General features: G+C 37.1%; 1 protein-coding gene and 1 non-coding gene across 4 annotated transcripts in view; both read left to right on the top strand.

The window, feature by feature from the left end:
* The window catches only part of LRCH2 (leucine rich repeats and calponin homology domain containing 2), a 100,506-nt gene extending 79,515 nt beyond the window's left edge, over positions 1–20,991 (top strand). For 2 of the 3 annotated variants that reach the window (XM_023248878.2, XM_004000812.5), the window contains 6 exons: positions 334–384; positions 2,811–2,868; positions 3,632–3,744; positions 3,929–4,066; positions 4,213–4,290; positions 18,218–20,991. In XM_023248878.2, the coding sequence (XP_023104646.1) occupies positions 334–384; positions 2,811–2,868; positions 3,632–3,744; positions 3,929–4,066; positions 4,213–4,290; positions 18,218–18,337 (558 nt within the window). In that variant the 3' untranslated portion in view covers positions 18,338–20,991. The remainder of the gene's footprint in view (positions 1–333; positions 385–2,810; positions 2,869–3,631; positions 3,745–3,928; positions 4,067–4,212; positions 4,291–18,217) is intronic. The other variant, XM_019824197.3, reaches the window with a different exon arrangement.
* On the top strand, positions 709–837 carry LOC111558862. Its single transcript, XR_002739988.1, has one exon. It is a non-coding gene; the product is annotated as a small nucleolar RNA SNORA35 (small nucleolar RNA).
* Positions 20,992–24,146: the final 3,155 nt, after the last annotated feature.

The raw sequence follows: 24,146 nt of genomic DNA, 5'->3' as shown, positions 1-24,146 counted from the left end.
ATTTGTGTTACTTAAAGGACATAAATTCACAGGAATATTTGATATGACTAGACAGTGCTTCTGATACCTTAAAGTGCTTATGATTTTATTGATCTAGATTCTGGTTCAGCGGGTCTAGGGTTGGCCTGAGATTCTGCATTTCTAACAGGCTCCCAGAGGGTGCTGATGCTGTTGGTTCACCGACCACACTTTGAGTGGCAAGGTGGTAGGTGGTATTTTCTAGATTCTTCCTTTAGCAGTGGATCAGAAGCAGTTTTCAGTTTTTCTTTTATATGTCTAAATCATCATTTGTATTTTAATTTCATCTTTCATCTTTTTATTTTTATATTTTAGCAAGACAGTGATAATGCTTATATGTCACCACAATCTCCAGTATCATCTGAGGTACAAGTTCTGTTTTTATATGTGTTAACATAGGTTTCTTCCTTGTCTCTTCTCTGTAACCTCATCTTTCTTTTTTTTTTTTTTTGAAACAATACAATTTATTCACTCATATTAAAAAATCCACAGTAGGTTAATTTGTACAAACCTAGTCTGTAAAAAAATTCTGAGGACACCATCTTTTGTACAAATGTTCATAATCATAATTGGAAAATGCCTGTAGAGCACAGAAAACACTTCCCTTTATAAAATTCTGTGTTTTAGAATTCATCTATATTTTGAAATGAGAAGAGCAACTTTACAGTTTTAAATTTGAAAGAAGTACTTCAGCATTGTGCAATGACCTTTGGTTTTTCTCATAACCACTTAGGTCTGAAAGCAATGCAACAGAAACTTCCTTTTTCCACGAGAAACATCCCTGCGGTGGGTTGTTCCTATCGACAGGAGGGTACACATTTCCTGGCATCTTAGACCTAAGGGCGAGCCTGGGGAAGGAGGGGTGGATGAAAGGTGGAGTTTGTGAGATCTTACCCAAATACTCTAGTGGTTTGAATGATTGGTTCTTCTAATTTAGTGAGACCTATTGCTTTACAACAAGAGATAAATGAACAATTCTAAGCAGTATCTTTGCTACTTCAGATGACCTTATTTAGTATTATAAAAGTGTGTTGGCATTGGTAAATAAATGATTGTGTATTCATTTGGTGAATTCGGAACTTTGTCTAAATGTTTGGGTCATCCATATTCACCATATAACTTTGGTTAATTACAAAGGTAGTGTTTCATTTTATATAGGTGGTGTTAGTTTTTTTTTTAAAAAAGCCCGGATCATTTGTCTGTTGTTTTGGGTGAGTTGCATTATAAACCTTTTAAATGGACTTGGATGTTAGTTTTATAAACACATCTCTAAATTATTTGTATGGCAGGTAAAATGGTTTGCGTTCTTTTATAAAGTAATTTAAGTTAGGGTATCGTAAAATTAGTCTTTGTCACATGCTTTTGTTAATCCTTTCTTTTACTTTCAGTTATAAAAATGTAAGCATGTAAGTGACTAGTTGCCAGGTTGCTTTATGATTTTATGATCTATGCTCATGGGGAGAGAGTATTAGTGCCAGTTTTCTCAGATAAATTATATTGCTTTTATAATACATTTTGCTTGCATTTGGATAAATGAAATTTGGGGGAATTCATAATACTTTTAACCAAAATAACGAACAAATTGTGAGGCTTGTGGATGGATAGGGTGATGAATACATGTGGTGGTGGTTCCATTAACATTCAACTTGAACTGCATGTACCATACTAATCAGCAGAAGATTCAGAGAATCACCGAAATTCTGATAACTTCCATTTCATCTGTAAAACAAAATGGTAAAAACATTTAGTATATTGCTATACTATTTATTTTCATTTTCATTTTTTAAAAAATGTTAAGGAGGCTCCATGCACAACGTCGGGCTTGAACTCATGACCCCGAGATCAAGAGTTGCATGCTCTTCCGACTGGGCCAGCCAGGCGCCCCTAGTTATAGTACTCTACTTTTAACAAAGTGCTTGCCTGTACACCTGAACCTAGAGCAGCCCCATGAGCTGAGTATTATCCTCATAATTTTATAGCTGAGGAGACTGGTAACCTTTGCCAAAGATCCCAGTCAATAAATGGTAGGGAAGCGACTGAGGCCCTTGCAGTTGTTGCAAGTGTTAAGTAAGCTACTGCTAAAATTGTTTTCTTACAGCTGTACAATTTCCAGAGTGCTTTCTTTTAGTTATCTCAGTTAATCTTCACAACAGTCTTCCATTTTCAATGTGAAGAAATAGTCACAGAGAAATTAAATGTTTTGCTAAGCTTTCTAACTCCAAGCTCAGACGTTAAAAACATACCACAGTTCTTTCCATAGCACACCTCTAAATGCACTTGGAAACAATGAACCTTAAAATAGAAGAGATGATAATTTGTCATCTCTTGGTATCACCTGTCACTCCCTATTACCGTGAACGTGTAGATTTGCCTCAGATTATCTATTCAATGTCAAGTTCGTAGTAGACACTTAGTAAATGTTGCTAATTTCACTTATTTCTTCATTGAAGCTTACTTCATTTTTTCCGGAGGCTTTAATCTGGTCTCCATTCAAAAAATACCTATTTATTTTATGTAATTCAATAATTTTTAATTTTCTTTAAACTATGAGAGAGAAGTATTTAAAAGCTTATGCAGTCAGATCAATTAGCAAATATTTGTAGGTCTTTTAAAAGTGAAATGTATCGATTTGAATTGAAATGCAGTTTACCTTTCTGTGCTCCACTAATCATGGAAAAAACCAAATACTTCTAAAATTGAAACGGATACAAATCACTACCTTGGTTATTTGGAAAGAGAAGTGGTTTTATTTATTTATTTTCTTTCTTTCTTTCTTTTTTTTTTTTTTTTAGGAGTATGATAGAACTGATGGTTTTTCACATGGTCCTTTTGGCTTGAAGCCTAGATCAGGTAAATATATATTCTGCAAATAAAATTTATTGGTTATGTATGAAACTAGAGCTTTCCTGCTTAAATGGGATTGATTCCGTAGTTTTAAGTACACATAGATTCTTTCCCCTCTCCTAAAAGTAATTTTCTCTTAACCTTATTTGTCTTTCCAATTCCCATCCCCCATTTCTTTCTTCCTCTTTACCTTCAAGCTCCTGAAACCTCAGCTTTTTGCCTTAGATATACTGCAGTCTTATTTCTACTCTACTGTGACTGCTCTTAGAATGACCACTCTGCCAGCAGACCAAACACTGTTTGAAATTCTAGCACTCCATTATATTGTGGTTTTAAAAAGGGATCTTTTCGCATTTGGCAAGCCCAAAAGAAAATGGATCCATGTTACTTGGCAAGGTATTGAATTATAGTTTTTATTCCTGAATAACTGTATTGACCTTCAAGAATAATTTCCTTTTTCTTTAAAGATAATAACGGCTGATGTATGTTCAATAACAATTTTTAACCTGGATCATAAGTTTCTAATAACATATGTTTAAATAAGAACATGTATGGGTGGTAGAAATTGTTACACTTGTCTTCCCTGTTGCTTTCAGTTATGCACATAAGTAGATTTCAATGATATTCTACGAAAAGTATTTAGAATGTATTGAGTGATGGTGTTTTTTGTAGTTTTGTACTGATTCTTTTTCATCATGCCTCTTTCCCCTCTGCTGGTTGCTTCTTCCTGTTAGCCTTGTGATAAGCTAGGAAATGTCTGTTTTTATAGCTTTTAGCCGCTCATCTCGTCAGGAATATGGGGCAGCAGATCCAGGATTTACAATGAGAAGAAAGATGGAACATCTCCGGGAAGAACGAGAGCAAATACGACAACTTCGCAACGTAAGCAAGATTGACCTTACAGATTTGCTTTGCAGAAATGAGTTTAACTTGGAAAATTAGCAAGCTAGATGCATTTTATTTGCAAAGCTTTTTAAAATTTTGGATTATATAATGGTTACTGATACAAATATATAGCATTTATATTTAGATAGAATGTCTGTGATTTATACCCATTTCTTTATAGAATCTCGAATCCAGGTTAAAAGTCATTTTGCCTGATGACATTGGAGCTGCACTGATGGATGGGGTTGTTCTTTGCCATTTAGCCAATCATATAAGGCCACGCTCTGTAGCTAGTATTCACGTGCCATCACCAGCAGTGGTAAGTTTCTTCAGTAATTCTCTAAAGGAAGATAGAGCTTCTCAAAACTGTCTTTAAATAATATACGTCAGTAAATGTAATTTTTAGTTTTGATTAATTTTTGTATAAATGTGCCTGAAAAATACCTTTTTCCCCTTACTTCACAGCCTAAACTGAGCATGGCAAAATGTCGAAGAAATGTAGAAAATTTTCTTGATGCATGTAAAAAGTTGGGTGTCTCACAGGTAACTGTTCTTTTTCTAACAAAATGATCATTTAAATATTAACTTATTATGTGCATACCAGGGTTCTTCTTCACAATAGGAACAAATAATGCTTTGTGGACATGAAAATGAATACGTTCTCTTGGTACCTTTTACTGAGTTCCAGCTTTAACTGTAGCAGCTGTCTAATGAATGTTTTAAAGCTGCTTTTAAAGTCATTTATAAAATAGCTACATATATGGAAAAATGCAGTAATCATACATATCACTGAGAAAACATAACTTAGTGGCTATATTAAAAGTTGATTGTGATGCAGTTGCTGCTTTCATTTCTCCTGCTGAAACACATTTGGACTGCTTTGTAAATCCATGGGTAGGCTCTCATCAGAAGATTTGCATTCAGGGTGAACAGCGTTTTAAACTTTAGAATGTCGAATTCTACATATTAGTAACGTATTACGACAATTTCTCATGGGACAAACTTTGTCTGAAATTTGTAGAATTTGGCTTATGTTTCAGGTGATAATTGCAGTACTATAAAATTAGCAAAGTAGTATTGTAAATGTATAATGAAAACAAATAATTAAAATACTACTTTTTTAGAAAACATCATAGGCCCAACATCAAGATGATCAGGCGTTGAAAGGACATGGTGTTGTTAGCAGATCACAATATAGTTGTGATACTTTTCCCTTTTATTTTCTTTATTTAGTTTTTTAAATATAATTAGTTGTCAAATTTGCTGACATCCTTTTATTTTTAAAAATTGATTTTTATTGAGATATAATTGATCCATAACATTAAGTTTGGTGTGCAGTGTGTTGATTTGATACATTTATGTATTGAGTTGTGCTCATTTAGCTCTTTTTACCAGTGTCCTAATAATCTGGTCGACAGATTCCACTTTAATCTCTTTCCTCAAGTGAATAAATATAATTTATATAGAGAGAATCCGTTGAATTACCCTGTAATTTCGAAACTACATGCTGCTGTTCTCTAATTACATCTTTATGCTTGACATGATGTTTTAAAATTTTAATTCTTAAACATTTTTATGTTAGTTCTTCCTTGTTAGACTCTTAATCTCTTACTGAGAAAACAGAAAAATTAGGAAGTTTTGTTTTCTAGCTAGGATTACATTATATATATTTTTCTGTTTTATCATTTTTAAGAGTTTTTTGGGGGGACATTCTCGATAAACATTTATCGAATGAATGCACATTTTACAGATGAGTAAACTGAGGCACAGGGAGCTTAGAGAACTTGTCCAAGGTCTCATCTTTAGTGCACAGTGGGGCCAAGCTATGAACCCAGGTGATCTAACTTTAGAACATATCCTCAAGCTTGGATACTCTCTATTTGTGTTCTTTTATATGAAAGAAAAGACATTGCAACATATTCCAGATACCTTCTTGGTACAGTAGGCAAGAAGCATCAATTAGGAAGGTCTTAACGGAAACTATTCTACTTAGCATAGTCTAATACTCTCTTTCTAGCTTGTTTTAGGAAAGGGTTAGTAACCCACCCATTCTACCACAAGAGGGACTATGGAAGGACCAGTTTTCAACTCCCATTTTCAAACTTCCCAGCTACTGGTATTGGGGAAAGAGTTTTAGCATTAGCTTCTTGTTTTTCCTTGACTTAGAAATTGTAATATAGAGTCCGTTTCTTCATTTAGTGTTTTTTATTTCATTTTAATGTACTTTTGTATTTTTGTATTTTTTTTAGAGAGAGGGTGCAAGTGAGCTAGGGGCAGAGAGAGGGAGAGAGAATCCCATGAGGGGCAGAGAGAGGGAGAGAGAGAGAGAGAAGTGAGGCTCACCCAAAGTTGGGCTCAAGCTCATCCGATGTGAGACTCTAATTCACGAACCATGAGATCATGACCTGAGCCGAAGTCAGATGCCTAACTGACTAAGCCACCCACGAGCCCCAAGAGATTTTTGTGTTTTAATAGCTTTTTTGAGGTATAATTGACATACAATAAAGTGCATATAGATAAGCTATACAATTAAGTAAGTTTTGACATGCGTACACCATGAAATCATCACCATAGTCAAGATAATGAGCATGTTCATGACCCCTAAAACTTTCCGTGTGTCCCTTGGCAATCCTTTTTTCTGTGGGTAACCACTAATCTGCTATCTGTTGTTATAGTTTAGTTTGCATTTTCTGGGGTGCCTGGGTGGCTCAGTCGGTTGAGCATCCGACTTCAGCTCAGGTCATGATCTCACGGTTCGTGGGTTCGAGCCCCGCGTCAGGCTCTGTGCTGGCAGCTCAGAGCCTGGAGCCTGGAGCCTGCTTTGGAGTCTGTGTCTCCTTCTCTCTCTCTGTCCCTCCCCTGCTCATGCTTTGTCTCACTCTGTTTCTCAAAAATAAATAAATGTAAAAAAAATAAAAATAAAAAAAATAGTTTGCATTTTCTATCTAGAGTTGTATATAAATGGAATGATAGAATATGTATGATTTTTTTTCTGGCTTTTTTCACTCAGTGTAATTGTTTTAAGACTCATCAGTGATGTTGCATATATAAATAGATCATTCCTTTTTATTGCTGAGTAGTATTTCATTGTGAACCACAATTTGTTGGTCTTTTGACTTGTTGATGGTCATTTGGATTGTTTCCAGTTTTAGCGACCACTGAGACAAATAAGACTGCTATGAACATTTATACACAAGTCTTTGGATATATACATACATTCTTTAATTTGGAGTAGATACCCAGGAGTAACATGAATGAAACATATGGTAGGTGTGTACTTAACCTTACAGGAAAGTAAAAAACTGTTTCCCAGAGTAGTTGTACCATTTTACATTCCTGTCAACAGTATATGAGAGTTCTAGTTCCTCCATATCCTCGACAGCATTTAATATAGTGGGGTTTTTTTTCTTTATTTTTTGCCATTGTGATAGGTATGCACCAGTTTGTCAATGTGGTTTTAATCTGCACTTCCCTGAAGGCTAATGATGTTGATCATCTTTTCCAGGGCTTATTTGCCATTGGTATGGCTTCTTTTATGGCGTATTCTATTCTAATCTTCTATTATTTTAGTCTCTTTTTTCAAAGTTTATTTATTTATTTAGAGAGAACGCATGCATGTGTGCACAGGAGAGGGGCAGAGAGAGAGAGAGAGGGAGAGAGAGAATCCCAAGCAAGCTCTGCACTATCAGTGACAGAGCCTGACGCGGGACTTCATCCCAAGAACCGTGAGATCAAGACTTGGGCCGAGATCGAGTCAGATGCTTACTCAACTGAGCCACCCAGGCACCCCTCTTTTGTCTGTTTTTTACTTGAGCTGTTTTCTTGTCACTGAGTTTGAGATTTCTCTATAAATTATGAACTAAGTTCTTTACCAGATATGTGATAAACAAATATTGTATCACAAGTCTTTGGCTTATCTTTTCATTCTCATTAGAGTATCTTTTTTTAAGTTTATTTATTTATTTTCATAGAGAGCACGAAGGGGAAGGGCAGAGAGGGAGGGACAGAGAGAGAGGCTCGAGCAGATGCTGCGCTGTCAGCATAGAGCTCAATACAGGGCTTGAACTCAAGAACCATGAGATCATGACCTGAGCCAAAGTCGAGTCAGACGCTTAGCCAAATGAGCCACCCAGGTGCCTCTCATTATAGTATCTTCCAAACAGCACAAGCTTTATATTTTTTGAAGTAAAATTTATCATGTTTAAAAATAGTGCTTTTGGATTTGTATGAAACCACAAACGACCCCGAATAGCCAAAGAAATCCTGAAAAAGAAAAGCAAAGCTGGAGGGGGTCACAAATCCAGACTTCAAGCTGTATTACAAACCTGTAGGGACCAAGACAGTATGGTACTGGCACAAAAACAGACACATAGATCAGTGGAACAGAATAAAAAACCCAGAGATGAATCCACAACTATATGGTCAACTCCTCTTTGACAAAGCAGGAAAGAATATCCATGGTATGTCTTTCGATTTCCTTGTGGTGTCTTCAGTTTCTTTCATCAATGTTTTATAGTTTTTGGAATACAGATCTTTTACCTCTTTGATTTGTTTATTCCTGAGTGTCTCATGGTTTTCGGTAGAATCGTAAATGGGATTGATTCCTTGATTTCTCTTTCTGCTGCTTCATTATTTGTGTATAGAAATGCAACAGATTTCTGTATGTTGATTTTGTATCCTGCGACTTCACTGAATTTGTGTATCAACTCTAGCAGTCTTTTGGTAGAGTCTTTTGCGTTTTCTCCATAGATATCATGTAATGTGCAAATAGTGAAAGTTTGACTTCTTCTTTGCCAATTTGGATGCTTTTTATTTCTTTTTGTTGTCTGATTGCTGAGGCTAGGACTTCCAGTACTATGTTAAATAACAGCAGTGAGCGTGGACAGCCTTGTCTTATTCCTGACTGTAGAGGAAAAGCTCTCCATTTTTCCCCAGCGAGGATGATACTAGCCATGGGTTTTTCATATATGACCTTTATGATGTTGAGGTACTTTCCCTGGATCCCTACTTTCTTGAGGGTTTTATCATGAATGGATGCTGTAGTTTGTCAAATGCTTTTTCTGCGTCTGTTGAGAGGATCACGTTGGTTCTTATCCTTTCCTTTATGAATGTGGTGTTTCACATTGATTGATTTGTGAATATTGACCAACCCTGGCAACCAGGAAGAAATCCTACTTGATCGTGGAGAATGGTTATTTTAATGTGCTGTTGGATTCGCTTTGCTAGTATTTTGTTGAGAATTTTTGCATCCATGTTCATCAGGGATATTGGGTTGTAGTTCTGTTTCTAATGGGTTTGTCTGGTTTTAGAATCAAGGTAATGCTGTCCTCGTAGAATGAACGTGGCGGTTTTCCTTCCATTTCTATTTTTTGGAACAGTTTGAGAAGAATAGCTATTAACTCTTCTTTAAATGTTTGTTAGATTAATCCTCTGAAGCCATCTGATCCTGGACTTTGTTTGTTGGGAGAGTTTTGATTACTGATTCAATTTCTTTGCTGGTTATTATTAGTCTGTTCAATTTTTCTATTTCCTCATGTTTCAGTTTTGGTAGTTGATATATTTCTAGGAATTTATTCCAGATTGTATTCCAGAATGTCCACAATTTGTTTACATATAATTTTTTATAATTTTCTCTTATAATTCTTTGTATTTCTGTGGTGTTGGTTGTGATTTCTCCCCACTCATTCATGATTTTATTTATTTGGGTCCTTTCTCTTTTCTTTTTGATAAGTCCAGGTAGGGGTTTATCAGTTTTATTAATTTTTTCAAGGAATCAGCTTCTGGTGTCTTTGATCTGTTCTACTGTGGTTTTTTGTTGTTCTTGTTCTTCCTTCTATATCATTTATTTCTGCTCTGATATTTATTATTTCCTATCTACTTGCTTTAGGCTTCATATGTTGTTCTTTTTCTAGCTCCTTTATGTGTAAGGTTAGGCTGTGTATTTGAGATTTTTCTTGCTTCTTGAGGTAGCCCTGTATTGCTGTATACTTCCCTCTTATGATCACTTTTGCTGCATCCCAAATCTTTTGGACCATCTTGTTCATTTTCATTTGTTTCCATGTGTGTTTTTTATTTCTTCTTTAATTTTCTGCTTGACTTATTCATTCTTTAGAATGATATTCTTTATCCTCCCATGTATTTGTGGTATTTTCAAAATTTTTCTTGTGGTTCACTTTCAGTTTCATAGCGTTGGGATCTGAAAATATGCATGGTATTATCTCAGTCTTTTTGTACTTGCTGAGCCCTGATTTGTGAACTAATACATGATCTATCCTGGAGAATGTCCCATGTGCGCTTGAGAAGAATGTATATTCTGTTGCTTTTGGATAAAATGTTCTGAATGTATCTGTTAAGTCCATCTGGTCCAGTGTGTCATTCAAAGGCATTGTTCCTTGTTGATTTTCTGTTCAGATGATCTGTCCATTGATATGAGTGGGGTTTTAAAGTCTACCATTATTGTATTATTGTCAATGAGTTCCTTTATGTTTGTTATTAATTGTTTTATATGTTTGGGGTTTCAAGTTGGGGACATAAATATTTACTTGTTAGATCTTGTTGGATAGACTCCTTTATTATGATATAGTGCCCTTCTTCATCTCTTGTTACAATCTTTAGTTTAAAATCTAGTTTGTCTGATATAAGTATTGCTACTCTGGCTTTTTTGTTTTGATGTCCATTTGCATGGTAAATGTTTTTCCCTCTGCTTACTTTCAGTATGCAGCTGTCTATAGGTCCAAAATGGGTCTCTTCTAGGCAGCATATAGATGGGTCTTTTTTTTTTTAATGTTTTATTTATTTTTGAGAGAGACAGAGCACAAGTGGGGGAGGGGTAGCGAGGGAGACACAGAATCCGAAGCAAGCTCCAGGCTCTGAGCTGTCATCATGGAGCCCAACACAGGGTTTGAACCCACGAACTGTAAGATCATGACCTGAGCCAAAGTTGGACACTTAACTGACTGAGCCACCCAGGCGCCCCTCGATGGCTCTTATTTTTTATGCATCCTGACACCCTGTGTCTTTTGAGTGGAGCATTTCATCCATTTACATTCAGAGTAATGATAGATATCAATTTAGTGCCATCTTATTACTTGTTTTGTCATTGTTTCTGGAGATTTTCTCTGTTCCTTTCTAATCTTTGTTGCTTTTGGTCTTTCTTTCCCACTCAAAGAGTCCCCTTTAATATTTCTTGCAGGGCTACTTTAGTGGTCACAAACTCTTAATTTTTGTTTGTCTAGGAAACTCTTTTATCTTTCCTTCTTTTCTGATTGATTGCCTTGCTCGATAGAGTATTCTTGGCTGAAGATTTTTCCCATTCAGCACATTGAGTGTATCATTCCACTCCCTTCTAGCCTGCCAAGTTTCTGTAGAGAGATCTGCTGCTAACCTTATTTGTCATCTCTTGTAAGTTAGGGACTTCTTTTGTCTTCTGCTTTTAGGATTTTTTTCCTTACCTCTGTATTTTGCAAATTAATGATATATTTTGGTGTTGGCCTGTTTCTGTTGATTTTGATGGGAGTTTTCTGTGCCTCCTGGGTTTGGAAGTCTATTTCCTTCCCCAGATTAGGGACGCTATAATTTCCTCAAATAAATTTTCTGTCCCCTTTTCTCTCTCTTCTTCTGGGTGTCCTATGATATGAATGTTAACTACACTTCATTAAGCCACCAAGTTCCCTAAGTCTACATTCATGGTCCAAGATTTTTCTTTCCTTCCTTTGATTAGATTCATTATTTCCATAATTTTATCTTATATGTTGTTCATTCCTCTGCTTCTTCCATCCTTGTGGTCATTACAACCAGTTGGTTTCGAATCTTGGTTATTTCACTTTTCATTTTGGCCTTATCAGTTTTAAGCTCTTTTATCGCTGTGGTAAGTGTCTCCCTGATGTCTTCTATGCTTTTCCCAAGCCCAGCTAGTATCCTTATGATTGTTGTTTTAAATTCTGGATCAGGCGTATTACTTACATCTGTTTTGATTAGATCCCTGGCCATGACTTTTTCTTACCCTTTCTTTTGGGATGAATTCCTTTGTCTTGGCATTTTGTCTAGGTTTCTGTCTTCTGTGTGTTAGGAAAGCCTGTTATGTTCCCTGCTTCTGAGGTTAATGGCTCTATGAATAAGAAATCATAGAACATTCAGGGCCTGACGCTTCAGGAAGTGTCTCTGGCGTATGCTACATGTGCTCTGCTGCCGCGTTATGACTGCTGTATCCCATCCGTTAGTCCTCTGTAGAGTTGCTCCTTGCCTGCAGTGGGGAGTGTTTGGACCTTGGCCAGAGCGTGGCGAGTTCTATCTACATGTGCTGTGGTCTGCTTGTTAACAGACCTGATGCTTTTTCCACTAGAGCTGAAGCCTTGCAGATCTTTATGGTCAGTAGATGTGGTTTGTGCAGGGTTTTGTGCTGGTCTTCTGGGGGAGGAGCCTGCTGCATCAGTTCTCAGGGATGTTTGCCTGAGAAAAGCAGTACCAGCACAACGAAGGGTGGCGGGGCTTAGTGAAAGTAATTTCAGCAGCGGGTGTTGGCACTGTGCTGTTGACTGAAGTTAGTCTATGCTGAGGGATGGGAGAGGGAAATGGCACCAACCAGCTCCTTTGTCCCCAGAGAGGGGTTTATGCTCACTGCTGTCAGGGAAGCCCTCCCAGAGGAGCTAATAATTTCCCCTCATGTGCCCTAGGTGTTTTTCAGATTGCTGTTTTCACAATATGTCTGGATTGTTTGCCTGCCTGGAGCAGTGCAGTGCACTTTGGACTCTATCCCAGCCAGGCCCACTGAGTTTAAAACTCTGAACTTTAGGGACCCAGGTATGGGGGAGGGGTACCTGTGCCGGTCTTCCTGGGGAGGGTCTTGCTGCACTGGGATTGATGCAGGTTTGGCCCAGAAGGGCAGGGGCCAAGTGCGCTAAAGAACCAGTGCCTAGGCTGGCTGCCCTCAGTGGGTGTCTCTGTGTCTATGCTCAGGGGGCAGGGGTGGGAAATGGCGTTCACTGGCTCCTTTGTCCCTGGAGAGGAAACTCCACCTCTCTCAGATGTGCTCCAAGAATGGAGAACTGTCTCTGCCAGTGCATCTCAGGCAGTCCACGCATCACATGTCTGCCCCCGGGTTACCTGCGTATCTCCTCTTACAGGAGCACTGCAGCGCTCTCAGGGCTCTAGACCAGCTGTGCCACAGACCTCTAATACTTCAGTCTTTGAGCCCCACTGGGTGCGAAAACTCATGAAAATCAGCCTCTCTCCTTTTCCCAGTCAGTAGCTTTGGAGAAGTGTTTTCCTTATGCTACCCCCTGTTGTGCTTCTCTCTCTCTTTCTCTCTCTCTCTCTCTCTCTCTCTCTCTTTTCTCCACAACCAGGGCTCCCTCCCCTCTGCAGCACTTTTCTTCCCCAGACCATAGCTCCGTGCCTCCTACCTTCCATGATGTGGCCCCTTCACTCCCTTTAGTTGTGCAGTTTGTTCTGTCAGTCCTCAAATGGATTTTTTAGGTATTCAGAATGATTTGATGGTTATCTAGGTATGTTCCAGTGATGAGGGAAGCCTAGGGTCCTCCTAGTACTCTACCGTCTTAGCTCCTCCCCTAGAATATTTTTATCCTCCCAGAAAGAAACCTCTTACCCATTAGTAGTCTCCCTGTCCATACTCCCCACCCCCAGCACCCCGCACCCCATTCTGTTTCTGTGGATTTGCCTATCCTGGACATTACGTATAAATGAAGTCCTACAATATGGGATCTTTTGTGTCTGCTTTTTTCATTTTGTATAATGTTTCCAAGGTTTATCTGTGTTGTTGTGTAAAGTGGTACTTTATTTATTTTTATGGCTGAATATTTTATTGTATGTCTAGGTTACTGGGTCACTAGGTTCTTGGCCTGGATGCAGCAATGAATTAGAGACCTGAGACCAGAATAGGGAGATAGAGTTTATCAAGTAGATAAGTATAGTATACTTTTAAGAGTGAAAGCAGGCCCCTGCCGGAGTAAGAATGGCAATGGACCTGAGAAGCTCTAGCTACAGCCTTATAAGCCTGCTTTGTTTACATATAAATTTGGCTTTGATTGGCATTTTTGATTGCCGGCTGCTGATTGTGTAACATTTTGGCTTCTGTGCATTGTGCCTACTTATGATGCATTCTGTTATAATTGTATTTATTTATGTGCTGCATATTCAAGAGTTTTAATGGGCTTTGCTGTGACTTTAAGGTAACCTAAGGTGACAGGGGATAGCACAAGGCAACCTTTTGTGTGCTTGCTCAGTTCTTAGAAGTCCCTTTGTGCCTTTTGAGCCAACTCTGTGGCTAAGCCTTTCCTGCTCTGTTAGCCCTTAGAGGTGGCTCTGAAGGTGTGGCTGTTAACCTTTGGGGGTGCCTCCGAGGGTGTGGCCAGCACCAGTTTATCCCTCCTGGCTGATACCTCCTAACTAACTGACTAACATTTATACCACATTTTGTTTACAGTTCGTAAGTTGATGGACGTTTGGGCTGTTTCCACTCATTGTTTATTATGAATAATGCTGCTATGAACACTCATGAACAAATTTTTTTTTGAACACTTGTTTCAGCTTTCTTCATTCTATACCTAGGCCCCAAGGACACAGTTGAGGGTGGGAAAGAGGAGGGAGCAGGCAGAGATTCTCAGAGGAGCCAGGGAACGTCACATCATTTACTGTGCTTGGGAGAGGTTCACAGCTGCTGCTTTCGATTTCTTGTGGCTGATGCCTGTGTCGCCTCCCCTGCAGCATCCCTGCGCCTGGTCAGCTAGGGACCCAGTCCTGCCATTGCCTCGGGAGGGATTGGGCTCTGGGCTCGATGGGGGAGCCTGGGATGCAAAGGCTGGAGGATCCCATTGCCCCACCCCGCACCCAGAGTTCCTCCAGAGCTGAAATGTGGATCTGACCCATTTGCCACCCCTGACTGTTTCTGGACATCCAACACAATCCCCCGCATCCACAGCTGTGCAGCTGGATTGGGGGCCCTCACCCTCTAGGGGAAGTTGACAGTAAGCTAGCATAGCTCACTGGATGTGAGGCACCCACAGCCATTGTGGTTTTAATTAGCATTTCCCTAGTGGCTAATGATGTGGGACACATTTTCATGTGCTTATTGACTATTTGTATACATTCTTTGGAGAGGTGTCTTTTCAAATCCTGTGCCCCTTTATTAATTGGATTATTCACCTTTTTATTAATGAGTTGTGGGTGTTTTTTTTCTATATTCCAGATAAAAGTACTCTATGAGATACATGCTTTGCAAATGTTAGCTGTTGCTTTTCTTTATAGATGAACTGTATCAGGTTGAGCAAATTCCTTTCTATTCCTAGATTGTTGAGAGTTCTTATCAGGAACGGATGTTGAGTTCTGTCAAATGCTTTTTCTACAACTACTGAGATGATAACATCCTTTTTCTTTCACAGTATTGTGACTTAATGGTGGTTGATTTTCAGATATTAACTCAAACCTAGATTTCTGGGATAAACCCTCTTGGTCATCATAGATTTTGTTGTTGTTTTGATATTGTTGAACTCAGTTTGCTAAAATTTTGTTTAGACTTTTTACATCTATGTTCATGGGGATATTGGTCTTTAGTTTTCTTTTCTTTTAATATCTTTTGCCTGGCTTTAGTGTCATGGTAATATTGACCTTAAGAAATAGGTTAGGAAGTATTCCCTGCTCCTCACTTTTTGTGAAAATTTTGTGTAGAATTGATCTTACTTCCTTTTAAAACATTTGGTCAGATTCTTTAATGAACCCAGCTGGGCCAAAAGTTTTCTTTGTGGAAAGGATTTTAACTACAATTCTAATTTCTTTAATAGATACAAGGCTATTCTGGTTTTCTGTTTCTTCTTGCATGAGCTTTTGGTATACTGTGTGTCAAGGAATTTGTCTATTTCATGTAGTTTGTCAAACTTATTGTTATAAAGTTGTTTATAATGTCCCCTTATTATCAGTTTAGTATTTGTAATATCTCTTCTGATGTTACTTCTCTTATTCCTGATGTAGGTAATTTGTGTATTTTCTTTTTTCTGATTAACCTAGCTAGAAGGTTATGAATTTTTAAAAATTTTCTCAGTGAACTAACATTTGGTTTCACTGATTTTTTTTCTTTTTTTGTCTATTATTTTCTGGTTTTTATTTTATTGCTTTCCTCTCTCAACTTCATATGTTCTTTCTTTCTTCTTGCCATCGGCTTAATTTGTTTGTTCTTTTTCTAGTTCTAAGGTGGAAGCTGAGGTCATTGATTTGAAACCTTTTTTTCTTTTCTAACATTTCAGTGATTATTTGAATAAATAAACACAACATTGGGAAGGCAGCAAGCGCTATTGTGAAAATGGAGATAAGAAGATAGTTTTTGAGAATGCTTCTGATAAATGGGATTATTACCAGTAGTGTTTGGTGAATGGTTTATGGGAATAAGGAAGAAAGAAAAGACTATTAGGATTCCGAGGTTTATATTGAGAGAAATTGAATAGTGTATTACTGACGTAGGTACAGAATATAAAAGGACAGTTTAACTTAGTGATGATGTAATTCGGTTGTGGACAGATTGATTTTGATCTGCCTGTTAGACATCCATTTGGCTGTATCATGTTCATATTTGTATCTGGAGCTCAATAGAGAGGTCATGGCAGGAAATAAAGATTTGAAAGTCATCAGCGTGGAGGATATAGTTATTACTGTTTGGGAATAGGGGCCTAGTCTTGCCAAGGCCCCCCATGTTTGAAGAAACAGTGGATTTAGAAAAAAAATGTAATGTTTCTAGACTTGTAAGCTACTGTGCTCACCAAGTGTATAGTTATGGACCAGATGGGTCCTGTCGATGGTCTGTTTGCCGCCCACGCTATCCATTACTAGCTTACTTTCCTGAGATGAATGTGTGACCCAGCTGAAGCAGTGGACTGCCCTGTTTCTTCAGAAATAGCTACCAAATTTATTTAGTTAACCCTTGCAATTTTGATAAGGCTTTCAGAATACCAAAGAGAAGATATAGTACAAAAGAGAAGAGAGTGAAGACAGAACTCTTGAAAACATCAAGAATGCTAGAAGAGGGACAACCTGGCTGGCTGAGTTGGTAGAGCGTGTGACTCTTGATCTTGGGGTGGTGAGTTTGAGCCCCACGTCGGGAGTAGAGATAACTTACAAAAAGGAAAGAAGTTAGAAGAGGATCAGCCAAGGCTAATGAAACCTAATGCCAAGCTGCCTTTAAGGTCAAATGACATGTGATGTGCTTACAAGAGGAGGCAGTTGCTACTTCTCAAATTCTAGACCACTGAACTAAGAAGCAACAAAGATCACTAGCAGCTGGAAAGAAGTAACAGTAAGACAAAAAAAAAGTACTGAATCATTTCATATAGTAGAGACCGTGGAACCTCAGAACTGGTAGAATGAACGAGAGAGGCCAATTTTGTACAGGACTGAAGAGTTTACACTCTTCAGTTTGTTTCTTACACGGTCCTTTCTTCAGGTTGAAGAAACTGAGTCTCTGGGTAGTTTTTAGTACCTTTAGTACTTCGTATTGCATGGCCCTTAGATTTCCTGACTGGAAATGGAGTGCTCTTTCTACTCCAGCACAAGAGCTTAGGGAACTTCTAGCATGACCGTCTCACTTTAAAATACTCGCTTATTTATGTGGATCAGATCAACCTCAGATCAGAACAGAGCCCGTAAAATAGAATCCCATACCCTAAAAGTCTATCGAAAGAGCCATTTTAGAATTAGAATTTGTACAATGAGATGCCACCTGACCGCTGTTAGAATGGCTGTTGTCCAAAAGACAAAATGTTGATGAGGACGTGGAAAAAAGAGAACCCTTGCGTCAGGTTGATGGGAAGGTAAATTGGTGCAGCCACTGTGGCAAACAGTATGCAGGATCCTCAAAAATTAAAAATAGAAATACCATATGATCCAGCAATTCTACTTCGGAGTGTTTATCCAAAGAAAACAAACATACCAATTCAAGGGGATATTCACACCCCTGTGTTCATTGTGGCATTATTTACGATAGCCAGGATATGGAGGCAACCGAAGAGACCGTTGGTGGATGAATGGACACAGATGTGGTATACATACAGCGGAATACTACTCAGCCATAAAAAAGAACGAAATCTTGCCATTTGTGACTTGGATGGACTTTGAGGGAATTATGCTAAACAAAATTAAGTCAGACAGAGAACGACAAATCCTGTATGTTTCCACTTACATGTAGACTCTAAAAAAAACCCAAGTAGACAAACAAAATAAAATGTACATTATAGATACAGAGAAGAGAATGCTGTTCAAATCATTATGTTTTACACTTGAAACTAATATAATGTTACGTGGCAATTATACCTCCAGAAGAGAATAAAAAGTTTAGAATTTAATTAAAATTGTGTACTTTCTACTTGAAGTTTTACAGGACACATGTTTTAAAAATCCAGTTCTGACTTGTTCAGGCTTTACTGCACTATTAAAAAACAGATGTTCTGATATCATTTATTTTGTTTTTCAGGAAAGACTCTGTTTGCCTCATCATATTCTGGAAGAGAGAGGTCTTGTGAAAGTTGGTGTCACAGTGCAGGCTCTTCTTGAATTACCTACAACCAAGGCATCTCAGCTTTCTACAGCTTGATGTAACATTTCAAAATTATAAGTGTATAGTTTCATTTATTTGAAGTGATTTAAAAAATCTCAAATTCGTGATAAGAATGTCTAATCCAAATTAATAATTTTATTAGGTCAATCCATAGCTTAAAAAAAAATCATGGTAAAACATCAAAGTTAAATTTCGAATTGCCCAAACTTCTTTTGGGGGAAAAACTGGATTAACTTAATAAGAGTTTTTGATAAATTCAAATTCTCCTTTTACTGAGTCAGTTGATAACCTTCATTATTTTTCAAAAACCAGATTGATACTAAATTTAAGATGTGGTTGCAATTTAATAATCACATTAGGTTTACTTTTTTATATCAGAGCATACTAGTAAACACCTGGATGAGGTAATCATTTTTTTACCGATTTAAAACTATTCTATATTTGAGTTATTGAATACACTTCTAATTCTAGTTTATACACAGTTTCTTCAATCTTTGGTCTTAGTTTTCTAGAAAAAAATGAGTAGAAAATGCAGAACTCTGGCTTTATATTAAATTCTTTTAGTATTATAGGTTAGTGCCAAAATATTTTCAGTTGTACTGTAGACTGTTTACATGTGAAGTGCCTGTGTAATTGATGACTCTTACATAGTCTTAAGCATTTTTGCAATTTCTTTTTATGTATTAATGGAATCAATGGAACTTTAAAATATTTTAGTAGATTTTGTAAGGTCAGTTATATGTGAGGATTTAAATGTGCCTCACACGGTGACATTTGTGGTTTTTTATTTAGTCCATTGCAGTTTTCCTTAAATTGGTTATGTCATGTTGTCAAAAAAAAAAAAAAAACAATGTTAATATGCTTAATTTATGCTATTTAATTTTGCAAAACTTAATCATCTTTTAATATGTATTATTTGAAGAGTATTTTATTTCTGTATTGAAAATGTTACACAAAGCAGTAAGGTTTTTGAGAAGTAGCCAAGTACTCATTATCAAGGACACTTTGATAAAACTGCCAAAGTTTGGATCTGTGTCTGGACTTTCAGTCGGCATGCTGCCATTAGCTGGGTTGTTTTTTTTTTTTTTCAGATTCGTAGAGCAGCCATTGAAGAATAGGTGTGTATTTGGAATCTGGCCATTTGTGGATCCTGTAAATCTTAGGATCCTCAATGAACATGATGTTGAATTAAACACAGACCATTCTATAAATATTTTCCTAAGTGTGCTATGTTACCTAAAGTCCTTGTTTAGTTTGGAGCTGGGTGAATTTACGTTGGTAGGAGTGCAGGAATTTTTCAAAAACATTACTGTAATAACTCAGTTTGCTATAGAAGAACCTTAGTATAATTACTTTTGTAGTAGCCAAGCAAGTACCATATCTTAAATATGTGATTATTTGCACTTGTTACCTCTTAATATGGATGCAACTTATTAAAAGTGTTGGCCTGGGTATTTCAAAGGGTATATATAAAAGGTAAAAACTAGTGTGCCAAATGGTATAATAAGGGTTGGTTTAGAAACAACTCTACTTTTATTGATCAGTTGGCAATGAAGCCATATAATTACATTTTGGCATTAGAATACACGTGTTCTTTACATTTCCCAAGTGTGAAATTGGAGCTTTTAAAGAACTAAAGCTTCTTATAACTGTAAGGTTTAAAATTAAATTATTAGTAATTTATTACTTTAAATATTTCAGCTAATTAGTTACTATTTTTCAGTTGGATCTAAAAAAAAACTTCATTGGCATAATCAATCTCCCTAGTGAAAACTTGGGTAATAAAGGTAAGAAATGGCAAATAAAGATCTCAAGTTGTTAGTTTTTATTGTACAGATCTGACAACGTTACAAATCAAGTGACCATTAAGAGCTACAGCAATCATTCATACTGCTTTCATAGTTCCCATGCGGTAGGATTCCTCTTCTCAGTCAGTCTAGATGTTAATTATTTTACAGGTATTTTCCTGTTTCTCATTGAAATTATAGGCCATTTCCTTATTGCATTTCACTTACTTGTCAGTTATTGCTTTAAAGGGAAAATACACCAGAACCTCACTCACAGCATTCTTCGCCGCAAAGCAAAATTCCATTTAAGATGGGTCCATCTGAGGTTCACATCATGTCAGTCTATTTACTCTAGTGCCAAAAGGCAACACCACGTCTAAGTCAGTTTCTCAGCATAGTCCCCAAGGACACATTTTATCAAGGCTCTGATGTATTTCTTTTAGTAGTTTTTAAAATAAGTGTAAATTTTATTCTAAATGGTTTTTATGGTTATTTTATATTTACTTCATCACTTATTGAATTAAGAATGATTATAATTATTTGAATTGGATTTGTGATTTGAAGGGGTTAAATAAGGCAAGCAAATATTTTATTAGGCCCTAAAAAATGTAGTAGATAGCTACTTCTGCTAAATTTTATTACTGTATGGCACAAGAAAGAAGTGATGTTGGATATGTTAGAATTGAAATAAGGAGTAAAAATGCATTACCATTTGTTTAATAATTATCTTTACAGAATGCTAGTTTATCGACTTTTCTAAGTGAATTTTTTGAAGAATTCAGAAATCTTTGTATTGGTCACAGATCTATCATAATTGATTTTCTGATGCATTTAAAAATAAATGGAACACTAAATGTATATTACCGATGCAAACTGTGGATAAAGTTGAATGAAAAAATTAAAGTCTGAGATTTCTTTTCTCTCTCTTTACTTCTTCTCCCAACATCACAGCATCCATCTTTCCTAGGTATTTGATAGCTTGTGTCTATATTCTCTACTATGGAAAAATAGACTTCAAGAGGATATTTCATGTAAGTTGCTTAAGAGTTCAGATTTCTCTTTACAGTTCTAAGATACCGTCACAAAATAAATCACCTTTATATAAGTTAGACTCTTCAGATACATAAATGTCAGATAAACTTTTACGTAAAATAAAAGATAGGATATGTGGTTATTTATATTGTAGAATTTAGTGTGAGGTATATGATTGAATTACCCTTAAGCAATTTGATAAAAAAAATCTTTCATTTTCTTTTTTTTTTATATGAAATTTATTGACAAATTGGTTTCCACACAACACCCAGTGCTCATCCCAAAAGGTGCCCTCCTCAATACCCATCACCCACCCTCTCCTCCCTCCCACCCCCCATCAACCCTCAGTTTGTTCTCAGTTTTTAAGAGTCTCTTATGCTTTGGCTCTCTCCCACTCTAACCTGTTTTTTTTTTTTTCCTTCCCCTCCCCCATGGGTTCCTGTTAAGTTTCTCAGGGTCCACATAAGAGTGAAACCATATAGTATCTGTCTTTCTCTGTATGGCTTATTTCACTTAGCATCACACTCTCCAGTTCCATCCACGTTGCTACAAAAGGCCATATTTCATTTTTTCTCATTGCCACGTAATATTCCATTGTGTATATAAACCACAATTTCTTTATCCATTCATCAGTTGATGGACATTTAGGCTCTTTCGATAATTTGGCTATTGTTGAGAGTGCTGCTATGAACATTGGGGTACAAGTGGCCCTATGCATCAGTACTCCTGTATCCCTTGGATAAATTCCTAGCAGTGCTATTGCTGGGTCCTAGGGTAGGTCTATTTTTAATTTTCTGAGGAACCTCCACACTGCTTTCCAGAGCGGCTGCACCAATTTGCATTCCCACCAACAGTGCAAGAGGGTTCCCGTTTCTCCACATCCTCTCCAGCATCTATAGTCTCCTGATTTGTTCATTTTGGCCACTCTGACTGGCGTGAGGTGATACCTGAGTGTGGTTTTGATTTGTATTTCCCTGATAAGGAGCGACGCTGAACATCTTTTCATGTGCCTGTTGGCCATCCGGATGTCTTCTTTAGAGAAGTGTCTATTCATGTTTTCTGCCCATTTCTTCACTGGGTTATTTGTTTTTCGGGTGTGGAGTTTGGTGAGCTCTTTATAGATTTTGGATAGTAGCCCTTTGTCCGATATGTCATTTGCGAATATCTTTTCCCATTCCGTTGGTTGCCTTTTAGTTTTGTTGGTTGTTTCCTTTGCTGTGCAGAAGCTTTTTATCTTCATAAGGTCCCAGTAATTCACTTTTGCTTTTAATTCCCTTGCCTTTGGGGATGTGTCGAGTAAGAGATTGCTACGGCTGAGGTCAGAGAGGTCTTTTCCTGCTTTCTCCTCTAAGGTTTTGATGGTTTCCTGTCTCACATTTAGGTCCTTTATCCATTTTGAGTTTATTTTTGTGAATGGTGTGAGAAAGTGGTCTAGTTTCAACCTTCTGCATGTTGCTGTCCAGTTCTCCCAGCACCATTTGTTAAAGAGGCTGTCTTTTTTCCATTGGATGTTCTTTCCTGCTTTGTCAAAGATGAGTTGGCCATACGTTTGTGGGTCTAGTTCTGGGGTTTCTATTCTATTCCATTGGTCTATGTGTCTGTTTTTGTGCCAAAAATCTTTCATTTTCAAGTAATTCCAGTTTTTAAAAGCTCCACCTATTTCATTAAAATGACTGTCATTTATTCATAATTATTATTCATCCTACTAGTGGAAGCTTATTCCGGTAAATATTATTATTAAAGGTGATATTGCCCCTGTTTTATAGTTACCCTAAAGTCTGAGATTTAAAGATGTGCTTAAGAAGTAAGTAAACAGTGGGGTGCCTGAGTGGCTCAGTCGGTTAAGCGTCCGACTTCGGCTCGGGTCATGATCTCACAGTTTGTGAGTTCAAGCCCCTCGTCGGGCTCTGTGCTGACAGCTCAGAGCCTGAAGCCTGCTTTGGATTCTGTGTCTCCTCCTCTCTCTGCCCCTCCCCCAACTTGTGCTTTGTCTCTGTCTATCAAAAATAAATAAATGTAAAAAAATTTTTTTTTGAAAAGAAGTAAACATTTAGCGTAAGTTGTTAAAAAAGTATCCTAACTTTATCACAGAATTTTGAATTGTCTTTATTTGCTTTAATAAATATTGATGTTATACAAAGAGTGGTTCTAAGGTTGTCAGGAACCTGTCTCAGCATCCAGAGTGCTGTAACAGACTGGGTGCCCTTTGATACATTAATGTATATTAAGTTAATTTGGAAATGCCTAGATGTCTTCTCTTCCTTCAGGCATAGTCTTTTTTATTTCTGCATTTTAAAACATGAAAAAAATCCCTGTGCTTATGGTGTTAAAATAGCTTAGATTTTCCACAGAAAGAGGGAGAGAGTGTGTGTGTGAGTGTGTGTGTGTGTGTCTGTGTGTGCACGCACGCACGCATGTGTTAAGCAAGGCTTCTGTGTGTGTGTGTGTGTGTGTGTGTGTGTGTGTGCATGCACGCACGCACGCACGCATGTGTTAAGCAAGGCTTCGTCTGTTGTAGCCAAGGAGAGTCTTACTGCATTGGAAAATCAGAGTTTTTACAAGCTGTGAGAATTCTGACATCAGTAGTTTAGGATGGGAAGTTGCTGACTGAATCATTTGAAAGTTACCACAATTTGTAAAAGAGAAGATTCTTTAAAATTCTTTAAATTTTTTCTTTTAAAAAATTTTGAAGAAGCTATTGCAGGCTATTTTCTTTGATTCTTAAATACATAATATTATCCTGCCACTTGAAGATTAAGGAAAGTTAATCATTTTTACTGTATGCTATTAATATTCATCAAGGGTCTACCTAAATAGGCAAAAAATATATTAGGTATGTACATATGTAAATATATAAATAGAAATAGATTTTTCAGATAGGAAATTGAATTTTCTAGGACTTTGTTCAGATACCTCAGTCACTTCTAATGCAAAGAAATAACAAGTAATGCTGTATAATTTATGAAGTAATAATATTATTCTATAGGATACAGAACAGTGATTCTGAAACTTTAATATGCATGTGG

This window comes from Felis catus, chromosome X (genome assembly GCF_018350175.1).
Source record: "Felis catus isolate Fca126 chromosome X, F.catus_Fca126_mat1.0, whole genome shotgun sequence".
In the NCBI taxonomy this organism is placed as follows: Eukaryota; Metazoa; Chordata; class Mammalia; order Carnivora; family Felidae; genus Felis; species Felis catus.
The sequence above is the reverse complement of the archived record's forward strand: the minus strand, read 5'-3'. Positions and strand labels throughout refer to the sequence as shown.